The sequence below is a fragment of the Podarcis bocagei genome, assembly GCF_964188305.1.
Source record: "Podarcis bocagei genome assembly, chromosome: 9".
NCBI lineage: Eukaryota > Metazoa > Chordata > Lepidosauria > Squamata > Lacertidae > Podarcis > Podarcis bocagei.
Genome location: NC_138134.1, coordinates 38,905,718 through 38,930,480, shown reverse-complemented (window position 1 = coordinate 38,930,480; position 24,763 = coordinate 38,905,718). Strand labels below are relative to the sequence as shown.

Sequence of the window (24,763 nt, the reverse complement as noted above, 5' to 3'; positions counted from 1 at the left end):
CTAGCTGCCAGTCACAAAATGGCTGCAGTGAAGGGTGCACTGTAACACAAAATGGCTGCTATGTCAGCATGGCATAATGGTTGCCACATCTAAAAGAGCAAAATAAGAGGCAGGACAACAAAATGGTGTGTGTGTGTGCCCTCACCCACCAATCAACAGACCCATCAATGGGACAAAAGGCACCTACAACAGCCACTGCCCCACCTCTTCAATGTGAGGTGGGGGCATCCAATCCTGGCATCCAATGAAAAATGAGCATCTTTAAGGGAGCCATGCCCAATGCATGAGACACTGAGTGCAAACTGTAACTGAGCGGGGAAAACAGTTTCTTGTGCATTATGGATTTTTAAGGGAATATTTACGGAGACTTTTTGCAGGCACCATAAAGGTATTGACAGGCATGCAGGCAAGCTTATATTTTCAATCACCTGATGCTCAGTGGAGTTCAGATGTGGAGAAAAAAATCAGACCCATTTTTAGACAGTGTGTTGTCATGTGTCACTAACCAGTACCAGAGTGAAAATGGATGTAGGCAGGAAAAAAACGAATTCCCAGAGCAAAAACAAGAATAGGAATATTAAAGCAGCACAATTCTCATGGTTTACAAAAGGGACACTGACTCCAAAAGAACTGAAAATGTCTTATCCAGTCACCACTGTGCTTTGAAGATGGAGATTAACCTAAATTTAGAGAAAATGTGTTGCAATTGTTTATCCAGTGGAGAATATGATGAAGGATGCTTCCACACTGAGTACAGTGGTGCCTCGCAAGACGAAATGAATTCATTCCGTGAATTTTTTCGTCTAGCGAATTTTTCATCTTGCGAAGCACGGTTTCCCATAGGAATGCATTGAAAATCAATTAATGCGTTCCTATGGTCAAAAAAAGTCCAAACAAAGCCAAATTTGGTACAACAAGAGTTTATTAAGTGCTCTTTAAAGTCACACATACTGTAAAGAGCATTTCAAAATTCAAACCCAGATTTTTTTTTAAAAAACAGCAGAGTGGCCCAATGGTCACAGAAAATCATAAAAATGCAGGAAAAAAAACCCACAAGCTTCCAGATTCTTGCAAACCCCTCCCCAACTGTTCCCCCAGCCACCCAGCACACAGAAATTCAAATCCAGATTTTTTTTTAAAAAACAGCAGAGTGGCCCAATGGTCACAGAAAATCATAAAAATGCAGAAAAAAACACACGAGCTTCCAGATTCTTGCAAACCCCTTCCCAACACCAAGTCCTTGAATTCCAAACACCCCAACCCAAAATCCAACCCCCCCCAAAAAAAAGTTTTAAAAGCTTAACTTACCAAATGGCTGCAAAAGAAGTTTTGGAAAAGCTTCAAAAATCACCAAAGTCTTTAAAAACCTCAAAAAAGGCTACTATGTACACTGTGTTCTATGAGTTGCTCCTCGAAGTCAAGTCGCAACTGTATTAACGGTGTTAAGAAAAAAGAAACAAACTTGCAAGACATTTTCGTCTTGCGAAGCAAGCCCATAGGGAAATTTGTCTTGCAAAGCAGCTCAAAAACAGAAAACCCTTTTGTCTAGCGAGTTTTCCGTCTTGCGAGGCATTCGTCTTGCGGGGCACCACTGTATTTACTATGGAAAAGCCACACTTTGTTCACTCACTTTTAAGGAGACATCTGCACAATGACGTGAATAAAATATTCTCATGCCATCTTCTACCTCAAGTATATCTTTTCCCATAGGAACTGACCTGGACTCTGTGATCATCATCGGAGGCCCTTCTTCATGTGCCTCCACCATGAGAGGTCTGGAGGGTGGCAACATGAGAACTGACTTTTTCTGCAGTGGCTTCTGAAATACTCTCCCTAGGGAGGCTCACCTGGTACCTTCATTACATATCTTTAGGTGCCAAGCAAAAACATTCCTCTTCTCCCAGGCCTTTGGCTAATTAAACAATCTGTGACATTTTAAACTCTGTATGGGGGTATTGTTTTTGTTCGTTATTATGATATGTACTTTTGTGTTTCTATATTGTAAACCATTCTTTGGATGAAGGGCAGTATAGAAATCTAATTAATTAATTAAATCAATTAATTAATCCAGAATAATGTCTGTTGAAGTTCCTCCTCTGCACCATGAAATCAGAAAATCTGACCCTTTCTAAAATCAGTGCAACAGCTGTGCAATTTCCTCAGGTGTAGCTACCCCATTGTCACTGCACAACTGTTTAGTAGGTTGTCAGTACAGTACAGCCTATATAGATTACTGTAGCCATTTCGTTTTCTATGGTTCATCTCACCTATTTGGGTATCACTTAACCTTCCACTTTTCAAATAGCATTGTCTTTATATCATTTATTTTCTCCCCTCCCCGGGAGAAGAATCATAATTGGGAGCGCAACAAGAGGGAAAGTTTTTAATCCTTTCACCACACACAGTAGTCCCAATTAAAATGTCCCCAACTCTTATCATTTGTGGTGAGGGAAAGGGGGCTGCCCACCTAACTACAGAAGGTTATTTGGATTCCTGCAGTCTATAGAAGCAGCGTTGCTATTCTACTTGTGTCTTGAAAGAGAACAGAAATGATTGGGTGCTGCTAAATCATTGGTGTCTAAAAGCACCTGAAATGAAATGGAGTGATTAAGATTTGAGTGAGCATACAGAGAAGAATCCAGTGGTGTCAATGTAGAAAATGATGCTATATAGCCTGAGAGGAACCTCAGCTCAGAGCTGAAAGATATGTTTGATTAAAACAGTTTTTACAGAAACAAAGAGCTACAATCTGAGGGCAATGTGATGAAAAACAAAGTCCACTACCCTGCAGCTGTAGTGTGTGAGAAATCCATGCAAAATTTAATCTCAGTCTTCAAACACAGGCAATAAAATCAATTTGTTCAGAATCAAAAGTTCCTCAAAAAGGGATGTTTGGTGATTATTCTCTGCTTCCTTGGAGGACGCACATGAGCGTGTGTGCTGCATGTCAATCTTAGCATGAATTTCCCCACTATCTAAGGCTAACTTTACACATTATTTGAGCTAAGTAATGAGTACAGAGTGACAAGTATTTAATAATGTACCAGGAAACTGGCCTGGCCTAAGACATTTTGGCACTTGAGGGAAACCACAAAATGGCTTCCCATGTACTCCCCCTGCCAGGAACAAGCTGGGGAGTGAAGATCTACATGCAATGCATTCCTTGGAGGCTGGATTTGCTGCCCCTGTGGATGCTGCTGCCCAAAGCAGTCACCTCACCTTGCCACATGAGAGGGCCGGCCCTGCCAGGAAATGTTGATAGCTTTGCTCTGAAATCAGAAATGGTATTCTGAGCACAGCAGTGTCATTATAATATCTAGGATACTTTGGGGCAAGGCTGGATCTGTACCAACAGCTGTTCTAATCACCTGTTGCTGATAGCCATACAAGGAAGTCCCCCAATTTCCACATTACATCCTATAACTGACACTGCTGGCATTGCCCATCCTGGTCCAATTTCTTTGCAGAAGAGCTCATATGCACTTTAACTAGACAACCTGAATTTCCCAGTGCTGTTGAATCCCACCCAGAAGATAGTTACAGTCCCGAACTACCCCTTCTGTATGATGCTCAAAGCTTAAATGTGACAGTATCCCATAATTTAATTCTATAACAACATAAGGAACTGATTGGAATATGGCTCTAGCTGGAATGCCAGTATGGGCTCAGGGGCCACATGTGCGGCCCCAGCCTCGGACATCCCTGCCCCTACCCATCTCCAGTTGTGTGTTTGACTAAGCATGCTTAGAAGCCTCCCTGTGTTGATGAATCCTTTGTTATCAGGGTTCCACATCCAAACTAGGCTTCAAAGCACGTTTACCAAATTGTGCTTTTCCAGCTCCTACCATTCAACATTGGTGGAATGAACATTGCTGCACATGAAAAGAGGATGAGGGCCGGTGCCCCTCCCCTCCTCCAACTCAACTTTGCAGTTGTGATGGTGTGACGCATCAAGGAACTGACCCATTTTTATTTTGTTTTTTGGCAAAAACTTAGTGCTGTTTCTACAGACACATTTTTTTACCAGGCGTTTTAACCTAGCAGCAATAGAAGCCAGTCACCACAGTTTAATCATGCTCAATAACAAGCCGTCAGCAGTTAGCAGAATGATTATTACTTCTGTGTGGCCTTTGGCAACAGCATATAATCACTCATCTCACAGGAAGCTGGGGGGAAATCAGAGAAGAAAGGGAGCAAGGGGAAAAAAACCCCACCGCAGAGGAGAGAGAGGGAAGAGTCCTTGCAGGCCTCAGCTTATATAGGGACTTGATTAACCATCTTTTGGAGCTGAGTGTAACCTTATCTGAGGAGAACTTTTGGCTCAAAAGGGCAGATGGGCATTCATCACAACGGACACCTCTTGCCACACTCTTTTCCACCCCACCACCATTGCTTTGGGACAGGACTACTTCATGATGCAGAACAACGGTCACCAACCTTTTCTTGCCTCTGGGCGCACTTGCAAACCAGAGAAACTGTTGTGGGCATCACAAATACTCACCACAACCAACCATATATCACAGCCAAGGGTATTAGCTTCAACAGAACATGTCTTTCAAGACTATAAGACTATTGGGGGGGGGCGATGGTGAGAAAGCCTTGGTGGGTATATGTGCGTGGGCACTTTGCTGACAAACCCCTGGATTTGTGGCATCATACACAAGGGCATATTCGGAGGAAATGGTGGCTGCTCACTGCCAGATGCCATTCCCTCTCAACTCCCCTATGTATAATGGTACATCATGTGAAGTGAGCCTCCTTAGTAGCAGTGTTGACTTCGTTCTTGTATCCTCTTCTATCAGTGTAGCAACTGTGATCAGTGCAGATTCAGTTTGCGCTTTCACTATATGCCACATGGCTGCAGCTGCTGCTGTAATATGATCTAAGGTTATTTTCACTTAGACAGGAGGCACCCTCGTAATAGCACATCTAATTATTTACTTTCCCTAATGCTTGTTTTCAAAAGTCATTTGAAGAAGCGAGGGATTGTGATTTGTTCTCTAAACAGGGCCAGCTCAAAACTTTGAGGGGAGGATCAGATGAGCAAATTGTGCCCAAAGAGAAATAATTAATATTATTAATACTACATACAGAACTTGTATTTATTTAAATTTGTTTATTTATTTTTCAAATGATGAAATACTCTTGGTGCAATAGTGGATTTCAAGACAGCAAACAAAGCCATTTACAATTACAAAGACATTACGAAGCAAACAAATGAGTTGTACAATAAATGGAAGAGGAATATAATCATTCCATCAGCAACACATACCTACATCTAGAATGCTGGGTTAGTACAAAGATTATAACCTGGAGCCAAAAAGAATGCATGATGTATGGAGGTATAGATTATATTTTTTAGATATTTTGGCCCCAAATCATTTAGGGAGCAATCCTACAGGAAGATAAGCCAGGTTAGAGTCCATTAGATCTTTGGCTCTGCCGGGAGGTTCCCGGTGCAGCTGGACTACACCAGTGTAAGTAACTCTGGTTTCTCTTGAGATCGTATAAATCTTTTGCCTTTTACTAAGTCCCCATCCTCAGCTCAGCAGCATATCTCCAGCTGAGCTGAGCCTGGAAGATCTTAAGCTGGTGTAAGACCTGAAAAGAGCCGTTCTGGGGTCATGGCATGGGCAAGATGAGGAAAAGGGGGACAAAGACTGGATCCTAAGCCCATTCAATTCTTTCATGTCACCTGGGAACTCAGTGAAAGTTAAGCTGGAAAAAAAGGATTGCAAACACTATTTTATTATTATTATTATTTTTAAATATTTTTATTGCATTTTTTCCAGGTATAGATGTACATTCATATATAAAAAAGGAACCAGAAAAAGAAAAGAAAAAAGAAGAATAAAAGAAATCCATCTTTTCAATACATTTTTTCATAACCAACCGGACTTCCCCACGTCTCCCTCACCCTGCATTCTTTACAATAAAGATAACAGCAAATTAGTGCCTTGTTTCATGTGTTTTTTATACTTTCAAATCATTATATTTTGTGTTTAAAATACTTATTATTAATTTACTTTACCCTAATGTAAATATAATATAATGTTGTTTTAAACTTAAGTCCTTTCATAATTATAACTTAGTTTCCAATATCTCAGATCTTATCGCTGGAGCTAGATTTTCCAAATCATGCAAATTCTTAACTTTCGTATAACTTATAATGTTTTTGTAAATAGTCCTTAAATTTTTTCCAATCCTCCTCCATTGTCTCTTCTCCCAAGTCTCGGATTCTGCCAGTCATTTCGGCCAGTTCCATGTAGTCCATCAATTGCGTCTGCCATTCTTCCAGTGTGGGCAAATCTTGTGTCTTCCAGTACTTTGCCATAAGTATTCTTGCTGCTGTTGTTGCATACATAAAAAACGTCCTATCCTTCTTTAGCACTTTCTGGCCAACAATGCCCAGAAGGAAGGCCTCTGGTTTCTTAATAAAGGTATACCTAAATACCTTTTTTAGCTCATTATAGATCATTTCCCAAAAGGCCTTCACCCTCGGACAAGTCCACCAGAGGTGAAAGAATGTCCCTTCAGCCTCCTTACATTTCCAACATTTGTTATCAGACAAGTGGTATATTTTTGCAAGCTTGACTGGGGTCATGTACCACCTATATATCATTTTCATAATGTTTTCCTTTAAGGCATTGCATGCCGTAAATTTCATTCCGGTGGTCCATAACCTTTCCCAGTCCTCAAACATAATGTTATACCCAATGTCCTGCGCCCATTTTATCATGGCTGATTTGACTGTCTCATCCTGTGTATTCCATTTAAGCAACAAGTTATACATTCTCGAAAGCACCTTAACCTTTGGTTCGAGCAATTCTGTTTCTAACTTCGATTTTTCCACCTGGAAACCAATTTTCTTGTCCATTTTAAAAACCTCTTGAATTTGAGCATAATGTAACCAATCTTGCACCTTGCTCTTTAATTTGTCCAAGCTCTGCAACCTCCAATTATCTCCAATTTTTTCTATTATTTCCCAATATTTCGGCCAGCCGGCTTCCATATTGGGTTTTTTCCGGGCCTTAGCCTCCATTGGTGATACCCACCTTGGGGTCTTGTTTTCCAGTAAGTCCTTATATTTAGTCCAGACATTGAATAATGCTTTTCTGACAATATGGCTTTTAAACATTTTGTGAACCTTAACCTTGTCATACCACAGATATGCATGCCACCCAAAAGCATTGTTGAACCCTTCCAGATCTAGGACATCAGTGTTTTCTAATAAAAACCAGTCTTTCATCCAGCAGAAAGCTGCAGCTTCGTAATATAACCTTAAGTCCCGCAGGGCAAATCCCCCTCTTTCTTTTGCATCAGTTAGTATTTTAAATTTTATCCTGGGCTTTTTGCCCTGCCAGACAAACTTAGAAATATATTTCTGCCACTTTCCAAAACATTCCACCCTGTCCACAATCTGTAGGGTTTGAAACAAAAACAACATCTTTGGCAATACATTCATTTTTACAGCAGCAATTCTACCCAACAAGGAAAGTTTCAGTCTTGACCAAGTTTCTAAATCCTTTTTAACCTCTAACCAACATTTTTCATAATTATCTTTAAATAAATTCAAACTTTTGGAGGACAAATTTACCCCCAGGTATTTCACTTTTTAAACCACATTTAATTCTGTTTCCTTCTGAAACTTATCTGTTTCTAGAGGTGTCAAGTTTTTCCCCAAAACCTTAGTTTTTTGCTTGTTCAACTTAAATCCCGCCACCCGACCAAACTCATGAATCAGTTCTAAAACTCTTTTTGTACTAGATTCTGGCTCCTGTAATGTTAAAACCAAATCATCTGCAACAGCTTTCAATTTATATTGTTTCACTCCGACCTGTATTCCTTGTACCAACCGGTCCTCCCTAATCATACTCAATAGCACCTCCAGGACTGAAATGAATAAAAGAGGGGATAAGGGGCACCCCTGTCGTGTTCCTTTTTCGATTTTAAACTCTTCTGTCACCACATTGTTCACTATCAGTTTAGCTTTTTGCTCTGAATAAATTGCTTCTATACCATTTTCAAACCCCCGTCCCACTCCCATCCCTTCCAAATTTTTCTTCATAAACTTCCAAGAGATATTGTCAAAGGCCTTCTCCGCGTCAATAAAAATTAACACTGCTTTTGTATTGATATCTGTTTGCAAAAGTTCCAAAATGTCAATAATGTTCCTAGTGTTATCAAACAAATGTCTGCCTGAGAGAAAGCCTGCCTGGTCCTTGTGAATTACTTCATTTAACACTCTTTTAAGCCTGTTTGCCAAAATGTCTGCAAAGATTTTGTAATCCACATTTAGGAGTGAGATGGGACGGTAGTTCTTTAGTTGAGTCTTTTCAGTTTCCAGTTTAGGAATCAATGTGATGAAAGCTTCTTTCCACGTTTCCGGTGCCTTCTTCCCCTCCATAATCTGGTTGCAAACCTCCATTAATGGTTGTATCAAGTAATCTTTTAAAGTCTTATAATACTTGGAGGTAAGTCCATCTGGGCCTGGAGATTTGCCAAGTTGCATATTCTGAATGGCACCCTCAATTTCCTGTTGTGTTATTCGGTAATTCAAGATTGTTCTCTTTTCTTGAGATAGTTTTGGTAATCCATTAACTTTTAAAAATTGGTCTATCTCAGTCACTTCCTGAGGCCCTTGCGTATAAAGTTTTTTGAAATATTTCTGGAAACACTTTCTAATCTCTTCTGGTTTCTGTATATTTCTCCCTTCAACCTCCAGATTGGTAACAAAGTTCAATTTTTGTCTCTTTTTCAACTGCCATGCTAGCAGTTTTCCACATTTATTCGCTGATTCAAATGATCTTTGTTTCATTTGTTTAATTTTCCATTCCACTTCTTGATTTATCAATTTCGCATATTGTGTTTGATGGAATTTGATTTCTCTCAGAACTTCTTTTGATTTTGGATTTAGTCTCAATTTTTTCTCGCCTTCTCTTATCTTTTCTAATATCTTATCCTTTTTTTCCATTCCAGAGTTTTTTCTTAATCGTATTTTGTTGTATCAGAAACCCTCTCATTACAGCTTTACTTGCGTCCCAGATTGTTCTCTTTTCCACCGAGGTGTTCAGGTTTATTTCAAAATAGTCTTTTAAGGTTTTTTGGGCCTTCTTCACAATCTCCTGATCTCTTAGTAGGGTGTCATTCATCCTCCATCTGAAGGAACCGGTTGGAGTAAGTCTCAGTTCCATTTTCAAGGCGTTATGGTCGGAGCAGGTTTTTGGGCAGATTTCCACTTTTTTAGTCTTAGGTGCCAGCCCTCTAGATGTCCATATTTGGTCGATTCTTGTCCATGACAAATGAGCCTCAGAAAAGAAAGTTCCTTCTTTACCTAGGGGGTTCTTTGTCCTCCAGATGTCAATCAAGTCCATACTGTCAGTCAATTCAAAAAAAGTTTTAGGTAGTCTGCCATCTTTAGTTAAATTTTGGTTTTGTGACTTATCCATGTAGGTCGAGACCACCCCATTCATATCTCCCATCATAATGATGTTGGTATAGTCCAGATAGTCCAGCATTATCTCATGCAGCTTCTTATAAAATTCCGATTTCCCCTCATTTGGTGCATAAATTCCTACTATCAAAAACTTTTCTCCTTGTGTTTGTATCTCAATTGCCAAGATTCTTCCTTGCTCATCTTTAAACAGAAATTTCGGTGACAGGTTCTCCCTTGCATAAATCACTACGCCTCTTTTCTTGACTTTGTCTGATGAAATAAATTCTTGGCCTAGTCTTTTGTTAATTAACACTTTCCTATGGAGCCTGGTCACGTCCGTTTCCTGCAAGCAGATAATGTCCAATTGTTCTTTTTTCAATATATGAAAAATCCTTCTTCTTTTTTCCGGGGAATTTCCGCCATGTATGTTCCAACTAAAAAGCTGCAGAGACATCCTGGATCAATCTAAAAGTCCTATAGGGGTGTAACTTCCTTTTCGTCCAGACCCGGAGGTGGGACAGGTGTTAAATCAGACGAAGGTGTTGGCCAGGCTCCTGCTATCCCTTTCCGAAGGTCCTCTCCGTGGTCGTTCAGAAATTTTTGTTGGTCCTCTGCTGTTCTAATTTTAACTTTTTTTCCTTTGAAAATAAAAGATAGTCCTTGGGGAAACTCCCACCTATAAGGGATTGTGTTGTTTCTCAATAATCCAGCTAGGTCCTTATATGTAATTCTTAAGTCCAAAAGTTGTTTCGGGATATCTCTGTAGATTTCTGCTTTTTTACCTTGAATCACCAATGCTTTTTTGAAATGCAGGCCTAGTATTTGGTCTCTTTCTTGCCTAGATCTCAAAATGATCAGGCAATCTCTAGCTCTATCCTTCCTCACCAGTCTTCCCAGTCTGAAAGCGGTGACAATTTTAAAGTCCTTATCTTCTTCTATGCCCCAGAACTTTGATAATTCTGATGTCAAAAAACCAATCAAATCTTCTTGTTCAAGTTCTGGTATTGCTCTTAATCTAAGATTATTTTCCCGATTTTTCAATTCCACCATAGACAGATAGGCCTGCTGTTCGTTGATTTGCCTGCACAATGGCCTTACTTCCTCGGCCTTTTTATTGGCTTCTTCTGCTTTTTGATTTGCTTCTACAGCCAGTTTCCGATTTTCTGTAGTTGTTGCTTGAAGATTCCCAATTACTTGAGTATTTTGAGAGACTTGCTCAGTCAGCTTGTTGATGGTAGTTGTAACTTGATCAAATTTTGTATTTAAGGCTGCCAGCTGATCCAAAATTTGTTTAGAAACTGGATCAATCTCTCCTGAAGCCATATCTTTTGGTGCTGGCACTTGGGCTGGCTGAACTACTTCTCCTTCTTGCAATGTTAAAACAGTAGGGACAGATGATCTACGTGGCTGTACAGTCAATGTTGTTTGTAGCAGTTGCTGTTCTGCTTTCGTTTTGGCTGCCCTAGTTTTCCTTGTGCCACTCATTCCACAGCTGTCTATGCGTCAAGGTCAAATTGTAAATCCCATGGGAAAAATAATCCAGAGTATAAACAACCACTCAGAAGATAGTCCAAGTAATATGCAGTTCCCAGAGAATTGTTAGTCCTAAACCCACTAGAGGGAGCTCCCCTGTAGTTCAGAAGAAAAAGAACACTTTTTCCGCCATTAAACAGCAGTCCAAAAAAAGAAAATTAAAGAGGTACCTTCAATGTCCCTTTAAATTTGCAGAGCATTCCCCAAGTAAAACAAAGTTTCAATAATGGTGCGTGTAGCAGTCTCTTATTTGTATCCAAGAGCGCTCAACAGTAGCACTTTCACATTTAGTTACAGTTTCCACAATTTGACAGCTCTTATATCCTGGCAGCCCGACGATTTGGTTATTCCACTTTTATGATCCACTAAATAGAGGAAAGGTTTCAATTCAGGTCAATTCACTCACCAACAACTTAGTCCCTTCCAGATGAGCAAATTCAAACTTGCAAGGTTATGACAGCTTCCCTTTAAAGTCCTTTTCAAAGCGCTCCCCGCTTGCGAAAGTCTTTGCCTTGATCTTAAGCAGAATCGGAAGGCGGACTTCCTGTTTTCACCTCCCGTTTTCAGCCGAATTAAATTTTTTTGTCCCAAATAAATCCTTATAATCCTTACTCACGAGTATAGAATTTTAGAGCCTGATGTTCCAGGAAGAAAGGACAGCGCTCATCAGCAGCAGCCGCGCGGCTTCGCTTCCGCAGAAAGAGCGATGAACTCACAGCACCGCTCCCCCTTCCACGTTCCGGAGCCCCTTACGAGGTTCCTTCGCCGTTTCTGGGGTCGCTCCTGGTGCCCGCCGAGTCCCACGGCCACGAGCTCACTCTGCCCGTGGTTTTTCTTGATGGGTCGTCGCTGTGCCGCAGCACACGACCCTTTTCCGCGGAGCCCCTCTTCAGAGATCGAAGAGGACCGCCATTGCTGTTTCGCGCCGCCTCCGGAAGTCACTATTTCAAAGGCTTGTTTTCCCTCTGCCAAGCTTAGGCTGGTTCTGGACTGGTGTTTGAGCGTGGTGTGTTTTACTCCAGCTTAACTTAGCATTACACCAGTTTCTAGTGTACAGAATTGTCCTGTTGGAGATTTAAAGGTGAGCCCCAGCACCCTGAATTGAGTTCAGCAGCAAACAGGCAATCAATGTAGTTCCTTTAGAATGAGAGTTACATGACTCTGGCAGCTGAACACTCTTGCAGCTGGCTATTTTCAAATGCAAAAATAGTCCATCTGCAAAGACTTTCTGAAATGTCAGAATGTAATGCTCATTAACCAAGAAGGGCTGGTTTTTTTGAACCACATTGGCTGTGATAAAATCACAAGGAGTACGTAAGGACTTGGACAAGGGCTTCTGCTTCTCTCCTCACCTCACCTTTGCCCAAAATATCATGCATTGCACCAGACAGCTTCTTCAGAAGTCCCTCTAAATTTCCAGGAGTTTGCCAGGGAGTGCATGAAAACTGCACCTAGGAGGAAATTTGGAAATGTACTATTTTTGCTTCCCTGGTACAAGGCCATTAGAATTTAGGCCTGTGGAAGCTGCAATTTTTTTTGTATTATAAGTCAGTGTGGTGCAGTGGTTAGAGTGGTGGACTTGAACTGCAGAGGGGTGGCTTGTGTGGTGGGGCGGTGAGCAGCCATAGCTTCCCAGAAGCGGGGTCACTGCCACTCACCAGGAGAGGGAGGAACAGGATGAGATGACAGCAAGGTTGGGGCCAGGCAGACGTACCGGCAGAACCATCCTGGTGCATGCACCAATGTGTCTATACAGCCCCAGACTCAACACCACCTCACTCCTCTTCCTGGTAAGCAGCAGTTCTTGGTGAGCCATTCCTGCGACTAGAGGCCATATTTTAAATCCCTACTCAGCTGTAAAGTTAAGCCATGTCATTCTGAAGTGTCAACAATTACCTGTTCTTGCAATTTGGGGGGGGGTGGGGGTGGAGGAGGGCAATTGGTCTGTCCTCATGATCCAGAATGACTTCAAATGTCATTTTGCAATTCTGTATTATCACATATTTTTGTAAGTACCTCTGTTCCGTTCGCCGCCCCCCAACTCCTTAGGCAAGTTGAAGGAGAGGAATAAAGTTCATCAGCAACACTGATTTGGCAAGTGGTGGACTAATACAACTACAGAAGAATTCTGGAGTCTCACGGGATATTAACCCAAACATCTTTAAATGTAAGAATATAGAAGAGTCTGGGAGGCACAAATGAGGCTGCTTTCCGGTTCATTTTCTTCAATAGCAGCTGCAATAACTCATTCGGCTGCCACGCACAAACTACTTACTGAGGATCAGTTGCATTCCTCCTAATGGGACTACTCTGGAAGACAGATGCATCATGGATTCATAGCAGCCTTCACAGACCATCGTTGCAGGATCTCCAGATTAGACCCCATTTACTGGTTTCCTTATAAAGCACCAGTTCACACATTTAGCAGATTCAAGTGATAAAGCTGGGTGGATTTTGCTGTTGCAGTTGCATATCTGAATACACCCCCTTTAAAAAAAGAGGCTTCATGCATGTAGAAAAGCACCAGTGTTCAACCAAGCCATCTCCCTGTCATGTTAGTTTTCCAGGCGCACATGATGTTGTTGTTGTTGGGCACTAAGAGACACGCACACATTTTCCAGGCTTTTAGAAATGGTGCAGTCCTGGACAAGCAGCAACAGCAAACTTTCCCACTTGATCCTGTTTGAAGTAAACGCTTGCCCTGGATTCTGCATCCTCCCCAACGCGAACATAAATGAGAATGATCAGCTTTCGCCTAAGGAGCATTAGGTGGCTGAGGTCCGCATCACTGTCCGGATTAGGCCGCTACTCGTGCTAAATCGGAACTAATTGTCCAATAAAGTTCTGTTTCTTTATTAAAAAACCAATAACACCGACACCTAGAAGTTCTGAATGAAAAGCGACATGGAAAGTCGTTTAGGTCGCCATAGCACTTGGAGAGCTTGTCTTTTTAGACATTAACCGCGAGAGACCCACTCGGATTCAGAGAAAACCCACTTTGTTGTGGCATGGTATAAACCATCTGAATCTATCTGAACCGCCCCCCCCCCCAATCACCATCACCTTCCATTTCATGTATTTTCAGCCGAGAAGATAAACCTGTGGCTCGTCATCGGACTGCAATCCCTTCGGCACTTACCTGAGCGCAAACCCCGCTGAACTCAATGGTCTTACTCCTGAGTAGACACACTTGCGGGCTGCGGGACCGAAGTGCTCATCTCTCTTCCTTTTTTCATACTCCGGTTCAGTTACGAAGAGGGAGGCGCCTCCCGGGGCTGACGCCTGCCCCACAGCGACGCCATAGCTGCGGGGCTCTCTGCACATGTTCAGAGGCGCTCGTTTCCTCGTCGGGATGCCTCCCCCCGCGGCTGCCTGCCGGCGCTCCGAAGAGATTCCGAGCGAAGCTCCGCCCCTCAGAGCAAGAGTGGGCGGGGCTCCTGGTGCCCTCCCTCCCTCCCTCCCCCGCTGCCTTCTTTCCTTCCCCTCGCCGTCCTCTGCCTGCTCCAGCTCAGTGTCCGGGCGAGCTTCGGCAGGTGAGCACGCCGGCGCCTCCCTCGTCGCGGAGATGGAAGAGGCGCTGCAAACTTCAGGCGCCAGAGACGGAGCGTCGGACTGAGGCGGGGAGAGGAGTCAAGCCCCGGCGAGCGGGGCGAGAAGGGAAGCAAAGGCATGGGAGATCGGTAAGTCAAAGCCCCACAAAAGTATCTGATCAATCTAGGGAGGAAGGCGGGAAAGAACAGCCTCCCCCCTTGGGTACTTGGAGGAGGGCAACTCCTGGCGTCCCTCCTCGATCCAGGCGAGGCACCCGTCCCCGCCCTGCCCGGAGTGCCTGGAAAACTTGGACACTTCTGCCCCCATCTCCTCCACTCCTGCTTTCTAAGTAAAGGTCCTGGCGCTGCCCAGGGAGGCGAAAGGAGAGCCTCGCTCGTGCTTTGGCGACTCGATCTCCACGGGGAGAAAAGGGTCATCTGGTCACTGGCAATTCTCTTCTCTGGTCCTCCTCTGTTTCGAATTAATAAGCGAGCCCTTGAGCATTGCTGCGCACGGGGATTCAGAGTGACAGGACATAAACTGACGCGGGAAGATGCGCGTGTGTTTGGTCCGTTGTAGCAGCCTCTGAATGTCACAATGGGGATGGGGAATGATGGTAATTAGACACTAAGAACCTCAGGTTGCCGGCCACAAGCTACAGACTCCACAGTCACCCTATGGAAATTTGTTGAACTCCGGCCGTAATAATTGAATTATGAACTGCAGTAACAAAGCATTCAGGAGTCGTCTGTATTTAAGTGTTTGGCAAGCATATTGCTACACATCTCTCTGCTTTTCTTGTTGTGCTTTGTTGCGTTCAACCTCTACTCTACCCTGCTCCACCCCGTGTACATCCCATAGGAGGAGGTTATCAATTAATAACGTATCAGCCAGCTCTGCAAGAATGCTGGGTGGATTTTTAAACAGCTATTATCATGATTATTGAAGGCTGGGGAAGGAAGTGTTTTGTGCATCAAACTTACTTCAACCCAGGATAATGTCAGCTAGCAGTAATGCTTTTTTGAAAGCAGGCCATATGGCATAAATAACGGATCAGATTGTTTGGCGCATCGAAATCGTAGCCTTTCCTTCTTTAACTCCTGCCTTTCTCAACAGCTCTGTATTTCTTTCAAACCAGCAGCTTCTCTTCATTGGAAGAAAGTTAGTAACACATTGCAAACTTTTACATTAGAAGGTCACTTTAAGTTTCTGTTGGGTGAAAGCAGATCCCATGGAAATCATCAGAATTATCTTCTGAGCAAATATGTTTATAGATGAGTTTATAGATATGTTTATAGATGAGTTTACCTGTAAAGATGGTTTGCTAGAGTGTATTTCAGATGTGGAATGGACACATTGACCTGGTGTGCATGTCACATTAAACTGTTGGATTTTTAATAGGAAGTTTCATTGGATTTCAGTAAATACAAAATTAAATCTCTTCCCAACAGTAACAAATTACCCCTCCTTGCTTAAGTAGGACAAAACGGTTTCAACAGTGGAGTTCATTGTTCCTTAACCAATCATGTGCACGTGGTGGATGCCAGATTGTATTATTTTCATCTGAGAAAGTTGCAAATGGATGCCATATTTCAATATAGTCATTAACATCCTGAGAGCCTTTACCCATTTAATCAGCTTTCCATCAAAGCAACCATCCATATTTTCTGTCTTCTAATACAAGCTGCAGGTGTTCTCCCAAGTTCTTCCAGTTCTGTGTTAATCAATTCATTATTGTGAAGTAAAATGTTGAAGGGATCAAAAAAAAAAGGCAGAACAAAAAGTACCAGAGATAATGGACACCCTTGTTTGGTCCCTCAAAATAAAGAACATGGGACTGATCCCCTGTTATTAACCTGGACTACAGATTCTGTGAGCCTATAAAATTGTTAAGAGGCCCCTCTTACCCTCTCCCTGAAGGATGCCCTGGTCATTCATATTGTTACGAGTTTGTAAATTCCTGGGTCTGATAAAAGTGAGAACTAATCAAGCTTTGGGGAGTTAAACTGTACCAAACAGCTTATGTTAGAAATACAAGCCAGGCTAACCTGATGATGGCTTGCTGAGTGGGAGTTGTTAGGGGTATAAAGCTTAATGATGGCCAAGTCAAAAAGAGGCAGGGTGATTAACAAAGTAGTTACTCTGTGCCAAAAGGCAGAGGGATGTGAGCCCCTCCTTCATCTAGAGAGGTAACTAGCAAAAGGCAAGAGGCCAGAAGTTTTAGGATGGCACTTGGCAGTGAAGTACTGGCAAGAAACTGTGGCAGGCTGTGAAACAGACGGAGAGCATGGCTGATTTCTCTGTTGGATCCAAGTTCACTTTGTCTATGGGAGAAGCAAGAGACCCCCATGGAGTGTAATGCTGGGAACCCCTCCACAGTAGGCTCAGGTGCTCTTAACCATATATCATAAACACGCCACAGTCTCTGCTTTGCCTCCTTTACAAAAGGAAACACAAACCCTGAGAAAGTGCTTGGATTCCTGCTCGGAGATTGGGATGACATGTAACAATATTAAACCATAGGTTATGCTAACCGTGGTTTAATGTAGGGGTGGCCAATGTAGTGTCCTGCAATTGTTGTTGGACTCCAACTCCCATCGGCCCCAGCCAGCTTTGTTAGTGGTCAGGATCATGGGAGCAGACATATGAAGCAACATTTGAAGGGCATCACTTCCCTGTTTAATGTGATGTGTGAACCAGGCCATTGCAGAATGAGTCCAGCAGGAGTTCTAAAATCTGCAGAGCAGTGCTGGAATATGGATTATGAGAAGCATGATTGCAAGATGTTTTTGTGCACTCATTCGAGTAAAAAAAACAGCATTAGCGAAAACAAGCGTGCTTCAGAATAGGTGAAAGAAAGAGACAGAGAGAAATAATGAGGATTTTATATACAATACAGTAGGATTCTTAGTAACAGCCCCATCAAACACCCTTGATCTTTCCAATTTTCGGCATTTGTTAACCAAATGCAATTTCTCCTCTGCTTGTGTTGTTGGATTCTTGAAGTATCTTTATTTTTTCCTCCCCTCTGGTGCTGCTACCCAAAAAATTCTTCCTTGGATGAAGCAAACTCAGCAGAGCACTTTAACAAGGATATAAAGAAAAGATGGTGTCACGAGAAGAAAAAACATTATCTGATCATTTTCTAGCCAAAAGGAGGATGAAAAGCTTGATGAAAAGAGAGAGATGGAAGAAGAGGTTTTGTAGAAAAATGAAGCAGCCTTTCAATACAGTTTTTTAAAATACTGTAATTTTTCGTCAAAGAAATTTTAACATGCTTTTTTCTTAATTGGGAGTAAATGCAGGGTTCTTTGAATTGTATGTTATGCATCTTAGCTGCATGCTACATGCATAATTAGCAGACTTTGTAATTGTTTGCTTATTTACAGTGCAGCCCTGTATATGTCTATTGAAGGGTAAGCCCCATTGAGTTTACTGGGACTTATTCTTACCTAGGTAAGTTGGGTGATTTGCAATGAACCTGCAAGGATTCATGATTCCTAGCTGTTTAGCAATGGCAACAACAAAATCACTTTTTCCACTTAAGTGGGGCTGCTGAAATGAAGAAACTTAACAAACCACAAGCTCAGATTCAGATGAGCTTTGGCTGTGGCTACCTGAATACTCACTCGTTCATGGATAGCCATGGTCTGGCTTCATGTTATTTGCAAACGAGAACAATATTGTATCTTTTACACTTGGAGCGTGTTCGTGGATCTTGGGTTGTAGGCGAGGGAAGTAGACGCAACAAGTTTGAAGTCTGCTCCATTATGTAGTTCAGTACACTGTCTTCTACTTTGGGACCAACTTCTGAGTAAACATGGCTAGGATCAGGTTTCAGTGGTTTTCCCCACCCTTTCCATAAGGGACACCAAAACAACCTTTTAGCAATGGCTTCATTCCTTGTGGGCAAATGTGATTTCTGGTCACCCAGTTTCCCACCTTACTTGTGCAGGAAGATAGTTTTGCATCTGCAGTTCAACCATGATATACTTTTGTTTCACCTGTCCACAGGTGTGATTGACTTAAAGTATATTATTACTAGTCCTGTGACTGCCACCATCCGTACCACAGAGATGTAACCTTTACAGCTTGAGAAGCCTCAGCAAAGGTAATGCAGATCAGCTGGGGAGGCGGTGATGTTTGCAAGAGAATGAAAAATTTCCCAGCCACAAGCTTCTAAGGGGACATCCATGGCATACCTTTCCCAGTCTGGCTCTTGTGTCTTAAACTGAAGTGTGGGAAGAGGGATGAAACTGGGAGCTTCCTCCCTGCCCCCCTTTTGACAGCCAATAAGTATGACTCTTTCCATGTTTATTACCTGTTACAGGGCATTCCTGTAACAGGTGGTGTGGATGGGCAAGGAGATGAACCAGAGGGGGCTGAATATGGACAGATATGGACAGATATGGACAGTGGGGGTTGGACACATGGTAGATGCTGATCTTCTTTAAAGTTGCTGCATAGATGTACTCCAAGGCAGAGGTGGCCAGCTTCAGGATTCTTAGGGCCCCTTCTGTTCTCCATATAGTTTTTGAGTAAAGGGAGAAAGGGGCTCTTTCTATAACCTGCCCCCTTCACAGGTGATCAGGTTTCATAACAAGTTCAGTGTCATCCAGCAACAATAGCTTTACAGGGTCAAAGTGAACAACACACAGGAGGCGCACAAATCAAGCCTTCCTCTGATCATTTTAAAAATGAAAACCCATGTCTGGGCTGTAATTTGGAGCAGGGGAGAGGGGAAGGACTGCTTAACTATTTCCTTCCTTGCCATTTGCCTGCTCACCCAGCCCGCAAACTGCCCCCCCCTTTCTCCCTTTGCAAGGGAAAACTTTTGAGAACCAATACATTTCCCCAGGCATTTTGGAAAACACCAGGGTAGTGGAAAAAACAGCAAGAAGGGAAAGGTTTATAAAGTCCTCTAGATATGATTTTCAGTAACTGGAATGCATAGGGCTTTTATATTTTTAAGATGAAATGCAGAGGCAGACTTGCTGATTAGGGGTGGGGAGAGCCAGCTTCCCAGCAGGTGCACTGCTGTTACTTTCTCAGAATGAGAGGGTGGGAAGGTCAGCCCAGTGCAGACACACTGATGCAGCCAATCTGGTGTTCCTGCTGATGCATTTGCACCATGCCAAGCTTCCACTGCATCACCTCTCCGGCAAACCAGCAGCTGGAAAGCTAGTGTCCCACTGATGAGCCACTTCTGGTGAAATGCAAATTGCTTTTTTGTTGTTTTGTTCCTTAAATGAATGAATAAGTAAAAGAAGTCCACTGTGTGGCTATTCCTCTCCTGCAACCTGCAGCCTCTTGAGCAAGGTTGGGAAATCTGTGCTCTCCAGATGTTGGTGGGCTCCCAAATCCAACCCAGGGGTGATAGGAGTTGTAGTCCAGGAATGCCTGGAGGATCACAGTTCCCCTGTTCCTTGAGTTTGTTTTTGGTTTTAAAAAACAAAGAAATAGAGAAAAGAAGCACATAGCTGCATATAGTATTTACTGCTTCACAGTTATAAAACGTGGCCACTTGGGTATTGTCTGTGCCTTACATATAAAACAAACCTTAAAATAAATGAATTCCTCTGACACACAAGTTTTTAAACACCTTATTTCTTTGAATAAGGAAAGCTGAAGGCAACCTTTTTTACTTCATTAACATTTGGTGTGACCTTGGCAGCAGATGAAATTGCTTTGTAGGCTGTCCCTGGTTAAAGGCATAGAGTAGGATAATCAATTAAGGATGTGTAGGAAATGAATGGTCACAAATTCCTTTGGCGACTGGGAGTTCACCCCCATCCCTAGAAAAACCTGCAGTTGTGCTTTGCAGTGCAGCAATCTTAAGTTGCACCACCATTTTTTTTGCAAGCCATAATACATTTGCTCCCCACGTATTGTAAACATAAGGAGCAGGGCACATAAGTTAACAGAATGTAGCCTACAAATGCATTGCTATTGGGAAAGGCAATACAGAATTTCAATAGGTCTAGAATGGTTCATTAACTTCTAATTGACTCAGGCTAGGGCTTGCCTTCATACAGAGGAGCAGCTGGGGAAATAATGCCTGAGGCATGTTCATCTGACACAAAGAGTAGGTTCAGGTACCAATAGTACCACCATGGTGGTTGCCTTTTCACTCTGCAGGGCTGTGTCCATCTGATAAAGCCACTGGCTGTAGCGACAGGAAACATGGCAAATGTGCGCCTTGCATATTTGCTGCCTTGTGGAAATATGAGGATGACAAAACTGTTAGCTTGCCAACTTATTATTAGTGTCACCATGCTCTGTTGCTTCATTTCAGGTCTTCTCTCGTCCACATGCAGTTTGCAGGTGTTGATAGCAGCTGCCACCAGCCGTGCCTTGAAACAGAGGATTACCAACCCTGCGGCAGAGTAGAGTGCAGGTGGGCAACGTGTGGTTTGGGAACTAATGAGGCCCATAGCCCGCTTTCATACAGCCTGCGGCCTAATTTCATGTGGGTGGCAATGAGGGAGGAAATGGAGGGAAAGATGATGACAGAGAGAGAATGAAAGGGCTGTTAGAAAACAAGAGGGAGGAGGGGCTGTCCTGTCACACATCCTTGGTTCAGATTCTCCCCACTTTTGTTTCTGGCTCTGCTCTCTGCTGGTGTGCAGCGTCCAACAGATTACGTCCCAAGGGAATGCAGAAAAATGGTCATCCCACTTCTGTGGGCACTGCTATAATCCAACAGATTACGTCCCAAGGGAATGCAGAAAAATGGTCATCCCACTTCTGTGGGCACTGCTATAGGAAGGGGTGTGGGGGGGGGACACTGCCCCGGGTGTCATCACTGAGGGGGCGTGTGTGTGTGTGATGTGGTGGCTTCGGCAGGCGCCTGAAGGCTCTGCGCTGCCTGAAACAGCAGCGTGGGATTTGCGTCTGCCCTCCGCGTCTCCCTTCGCCGCCCTACAGCTGAGGGGGAGGTGTCAGAGAGGCTTCATGCAGCGCGCCCCATCCCCGGCTGCAGGACGCACGAGTCGCACCAGGCACCCGAGCGGCTAGTTATGCCACTGCCTGTGGGAAAGGATTCCAACTTTCTGTTATGTACCTTTGATTACAAAGAAGTGTCCTCTATAGTTCTGTTCAGCAGCTACAAGGTAAATTCAGTTTACTGAATGGGGATATACACTTTCCTACATTTCTTGGTAGAATATATATTTTTAATTGGTACTTATCAAAAGCTATGCAAAAGGTCTTATCCAGTACAAAGTATATTTTTATTGTACAATGGAGTAAAAGAAATACTTTAAAAATCTAATCTAAAAATGAACAGGAACAAAAGGAAGAAAAAAAGTGGTGGGTGGAGAAAGAAAGAAAGAAAGAAAGAAAGAAAGAAAGAAGTAAAAAGAGAGAGAGAAAGAAAAGAACATGGAAAGATAAAAAGGTTCTCTGTCCATTACATATAGTATTCACTCATTAACATCCAACTATTCTATTTTCTATGAGCCAATCTTTTTTTCAATCTTCTAATCCAGATATTACAAGTTCGTTTTCTCATTCAAGCAGAAAAGCCCGCAAGAAGTTTCCAATCCTTAATAAATGTCAGTAATGTTTTTTCTCTAATTAAACACATTAATTTTGCCATCTCTGCTAAGTCCAGTAATTTTATCAACCATTCCTTCATAGTAGGTAGGGCTGTATCTTTTCCATACTTGGCTATATTTCTGAATGGCTGTGGGAGCCTCGTAAATCGCTCCAGGTAATTAATCACATTTCAAACTGGCTTCCTTGTGGTTAGTGTTCCCCTGTTTCCACCCTGTGGGTGCTTCCACACAAAGTGCCAAGGCACTGTTTTTCCTCAGTTTGCAGAAAGTGATACTGAATACCACACCAAGTTATTCAGTGGTACCCTTCCCCCTGGCCAAGATCCTTATGTGATGTCTATTCACAAGTAAGTTCCATATCCAAAACTCATGGAAATACTCTTAGCAAGTTCAGTCTGTTTTCTTGCTTTTTGCTGGTCTATGCTCTGGGGATCAGTGGTGAATAGTTTCTGATCTGCCCCTTGAATGGCTTCTTTATCCAAAACAGCCTGACTGCCCTTTACAGTTTTTGCATATGGGGGTGAGTATATCACTTTAAAAAAAATCATTATTTTGCCACATATGAAAATTATACTACAGTGGTACCTCGGGTTACATACGCTTCAGGTTACATACGCTTCAGGTTACACACTCCGCTAACCTAGAAATAGTGCTTCAGGTTAAGAACTTTGCTTCAGGATGAGAACAGAAATCGTGCTCTGGCGGCGCGGCAGCAGCGGGAGGCCCCATTAGCTAAAGTGGTGCTTCAGGTTAAGAACAGTTTCGGGTTAAGTACAGACCTCCGGAACGAATTAAGTTCTTAACCCGAGGTACCACTGTATTAATAATCGTAAATCTCTCTCACACACCCAGCAAGAAGAGAAGCTGACATTGGGGTAATTGTAGAGATGTTATTCAAGGGGCAAAACGGATCTTATTCATTCTTCCTCCTCCAGCACAGATTAAGAAGAACCAATATGATGGGCTGAGCTTTCTAAGAGGAAGCATTTAATTTAAATGCATAGGTACCCTGAAAACTTTAATAGGGTTTAACTGGTTGAAGCTGCCCACAGAAATTGCCATTGATTAGACACGCAGGAAAAAAATGGGGAAAAGACAAAGGATTTTCCAGAATACACTAGAAAGCAACAGGCTAATAAGGACATTATATGGATTCTGTGGAAGTATCTTAGGTTGCTCAACACAAAACTATATGATAAATTGGTAACCAAAAAACCCTTTTCTATTTGGAATAATTTAAAAATGCCCTTGTTTGTGTTGCAACGGTGAAAACCTGGATTTAGGAATTCTATCCCCACAGTTCAGGATGTGTTCTCATGTAATGAGGAAGACTTATAACATCTTGTTCATATAAATGGGGGTGTTAAAGTAGATGGTCAGTGCAATCCTATAATATACCTACATGGAAGGAAGTCCCATTGAATTCAGTGGGATTTACTCCCAGATAAGTCAGTAAGATTGCAGGCTCAAAGAGTCTAGCTTTACACACTTGCTCATTTTCATGTCTCTCTTGAGCTTATTATCTCAAGTTGATAATAAACTGAAGAGTTTTGACAACTTTAGCATTGGTTAGCAATACTCGTTCACTCTTTATTGCTCTGCTTATATATAAACTAAAGGCAGAAGTTTTCCCCCCTTTCATTGATCATACTTTGAAAGGTTCTGCAGCAGAGAAGAGGGGAATGTTTTCTTCTCCTTGAAATATCACTCCAAATGCAGTCCACTGCCAAAGAAACATTACCTCAGGTTATTTTTAATGTGTTTTTAAAAATTTAATTTCAAAGTCAACGTTGTATAGAAAAACTCCTCGGTATTAAACATGCTTTCTGTTCCCTTATTGTTTATTGCAGGGTACAGCTTGTACTCCCGAAAGCTAGCCGCTTTGCTACACTGACCTTTTAAAGGGACAGGGGGGAACTTCATGTTTCAGTTCTGTTTAGATGGTTGTAGATGTGCCTGTTTTTTCAGTCAGTCTGTCACTCTTTTCTAGAGTTTAAAAGAAAATGTGTGGTGTCTATGACATGTAGCTTCTAAAATTCTCCTGATACTTTCAAATCATCAGTATCATGAGCAGCATGCTGAGAGTCACAAAAATGAACTAAATTTCTAGCAGTAGCAGCTGGGAAGTGCTTCCTACGTATATTTCCTGGGCATGAAGAGTACTATGTGTGTACACATGTCTTTATTTATTTCAGTAATAGCCCACCTTTCCTCCAAGGAGCTCAAGACGACAAATGTGGTTCTCTCTCCACCTTCATTTTATCCTCACAAGAACCCTGTGAAGTAGGCTAAGCTGAGAGACTGTGGCTGCCCCAAGGCCACTTGGCCAGCTTCATTGTCATGTGGGGACCAGAATCCTGGTCCTGCTGGTTCTAGTCTGGCACTTTAACCACCACAAAACACTGGCTCTGTTTGTGGGGAAATCACATGAGGTGACTGACTTTAGCTTTCTGCATCAGTTGATGGAGCCACTCAGCTGACCTCCTGTCACTGCTGCTTACCAAAAGGTGGAGGAAAGAGGTTGGCACAGTAGAAATGTACTGGCAAGAACACTGGATTGACACCACTGATGTGTTCGTACTGCGCTGACCTCACTGCTGCCACCTTCCCTCTACTTCCAAGTAAACGGCAGCAATACGAGCAGCAGGTCAGGTGTGTGCCATTGCCCTGTTCTGTATGTATCTGGTTCATGAAATTGATTTTC

At 42.6% G+C, this 24,763-nt stretch overlaps 1 protein-coding gene and 1 long non-coding RNA gene across 13 annotated transcripts in view; one reads left to right on the top strand and one right to left on the bottom strand.

Annotated features, from left to right (window-relative positions):
* LOC308594925 overlaps positions 1-14,237 on the bottom strand; it is a 121,670-nt gene extending 107,433 nt beyond the window's left edge. The window contains exons 1-2 of one of the 3 annotated variants that reach the window (XR_014011674.1): positions 14,109-14,237; positions 13,245-13,857 (exon numbers count right to left, since the gene is read on the bottom strand). This is a non-coding gene — a long non-coding RNA (uncharacterized lncRNA). The other 2 variants (XR_014011675.1, XR_014011676.1) reach the window with 2 other exon arrangements.
* NPY2R (neuropeptide Y receptor Y2) overlaps positions 14,134-24,763 on the top strand; it is a gene marked incomplete at its 5' end in the record, with an annotated part of 30,433 nt that continues 19,803 nt past the window's right edge. For 3 of the 10 annotated variants that reach the window (XR_014011655.1, XM_081208404.1, XM_081208399.1), the window contains 3 exons: positions 14,512-14,649; positions 18,515-18,611; positions 20,796-20,897. Coding sequence is in view for 1 of the 10 variants with exons in the window: in XM_081208397.1 (XP_081064523.1) it covers positions 14,134-14,649 (516 nt within the window). Of the gene's footprint in view, positions 14,650-18,514; positions 18,612-20,795; positions 20,898-24,260; positions 24,712-24,763 lie in introns of all 10 variants that reach the window. The other 7 variants (XM_081208401.1, XM_081208400.1, XM_081208398.1 and 4 more) reach the window with 7 other exon arrangements.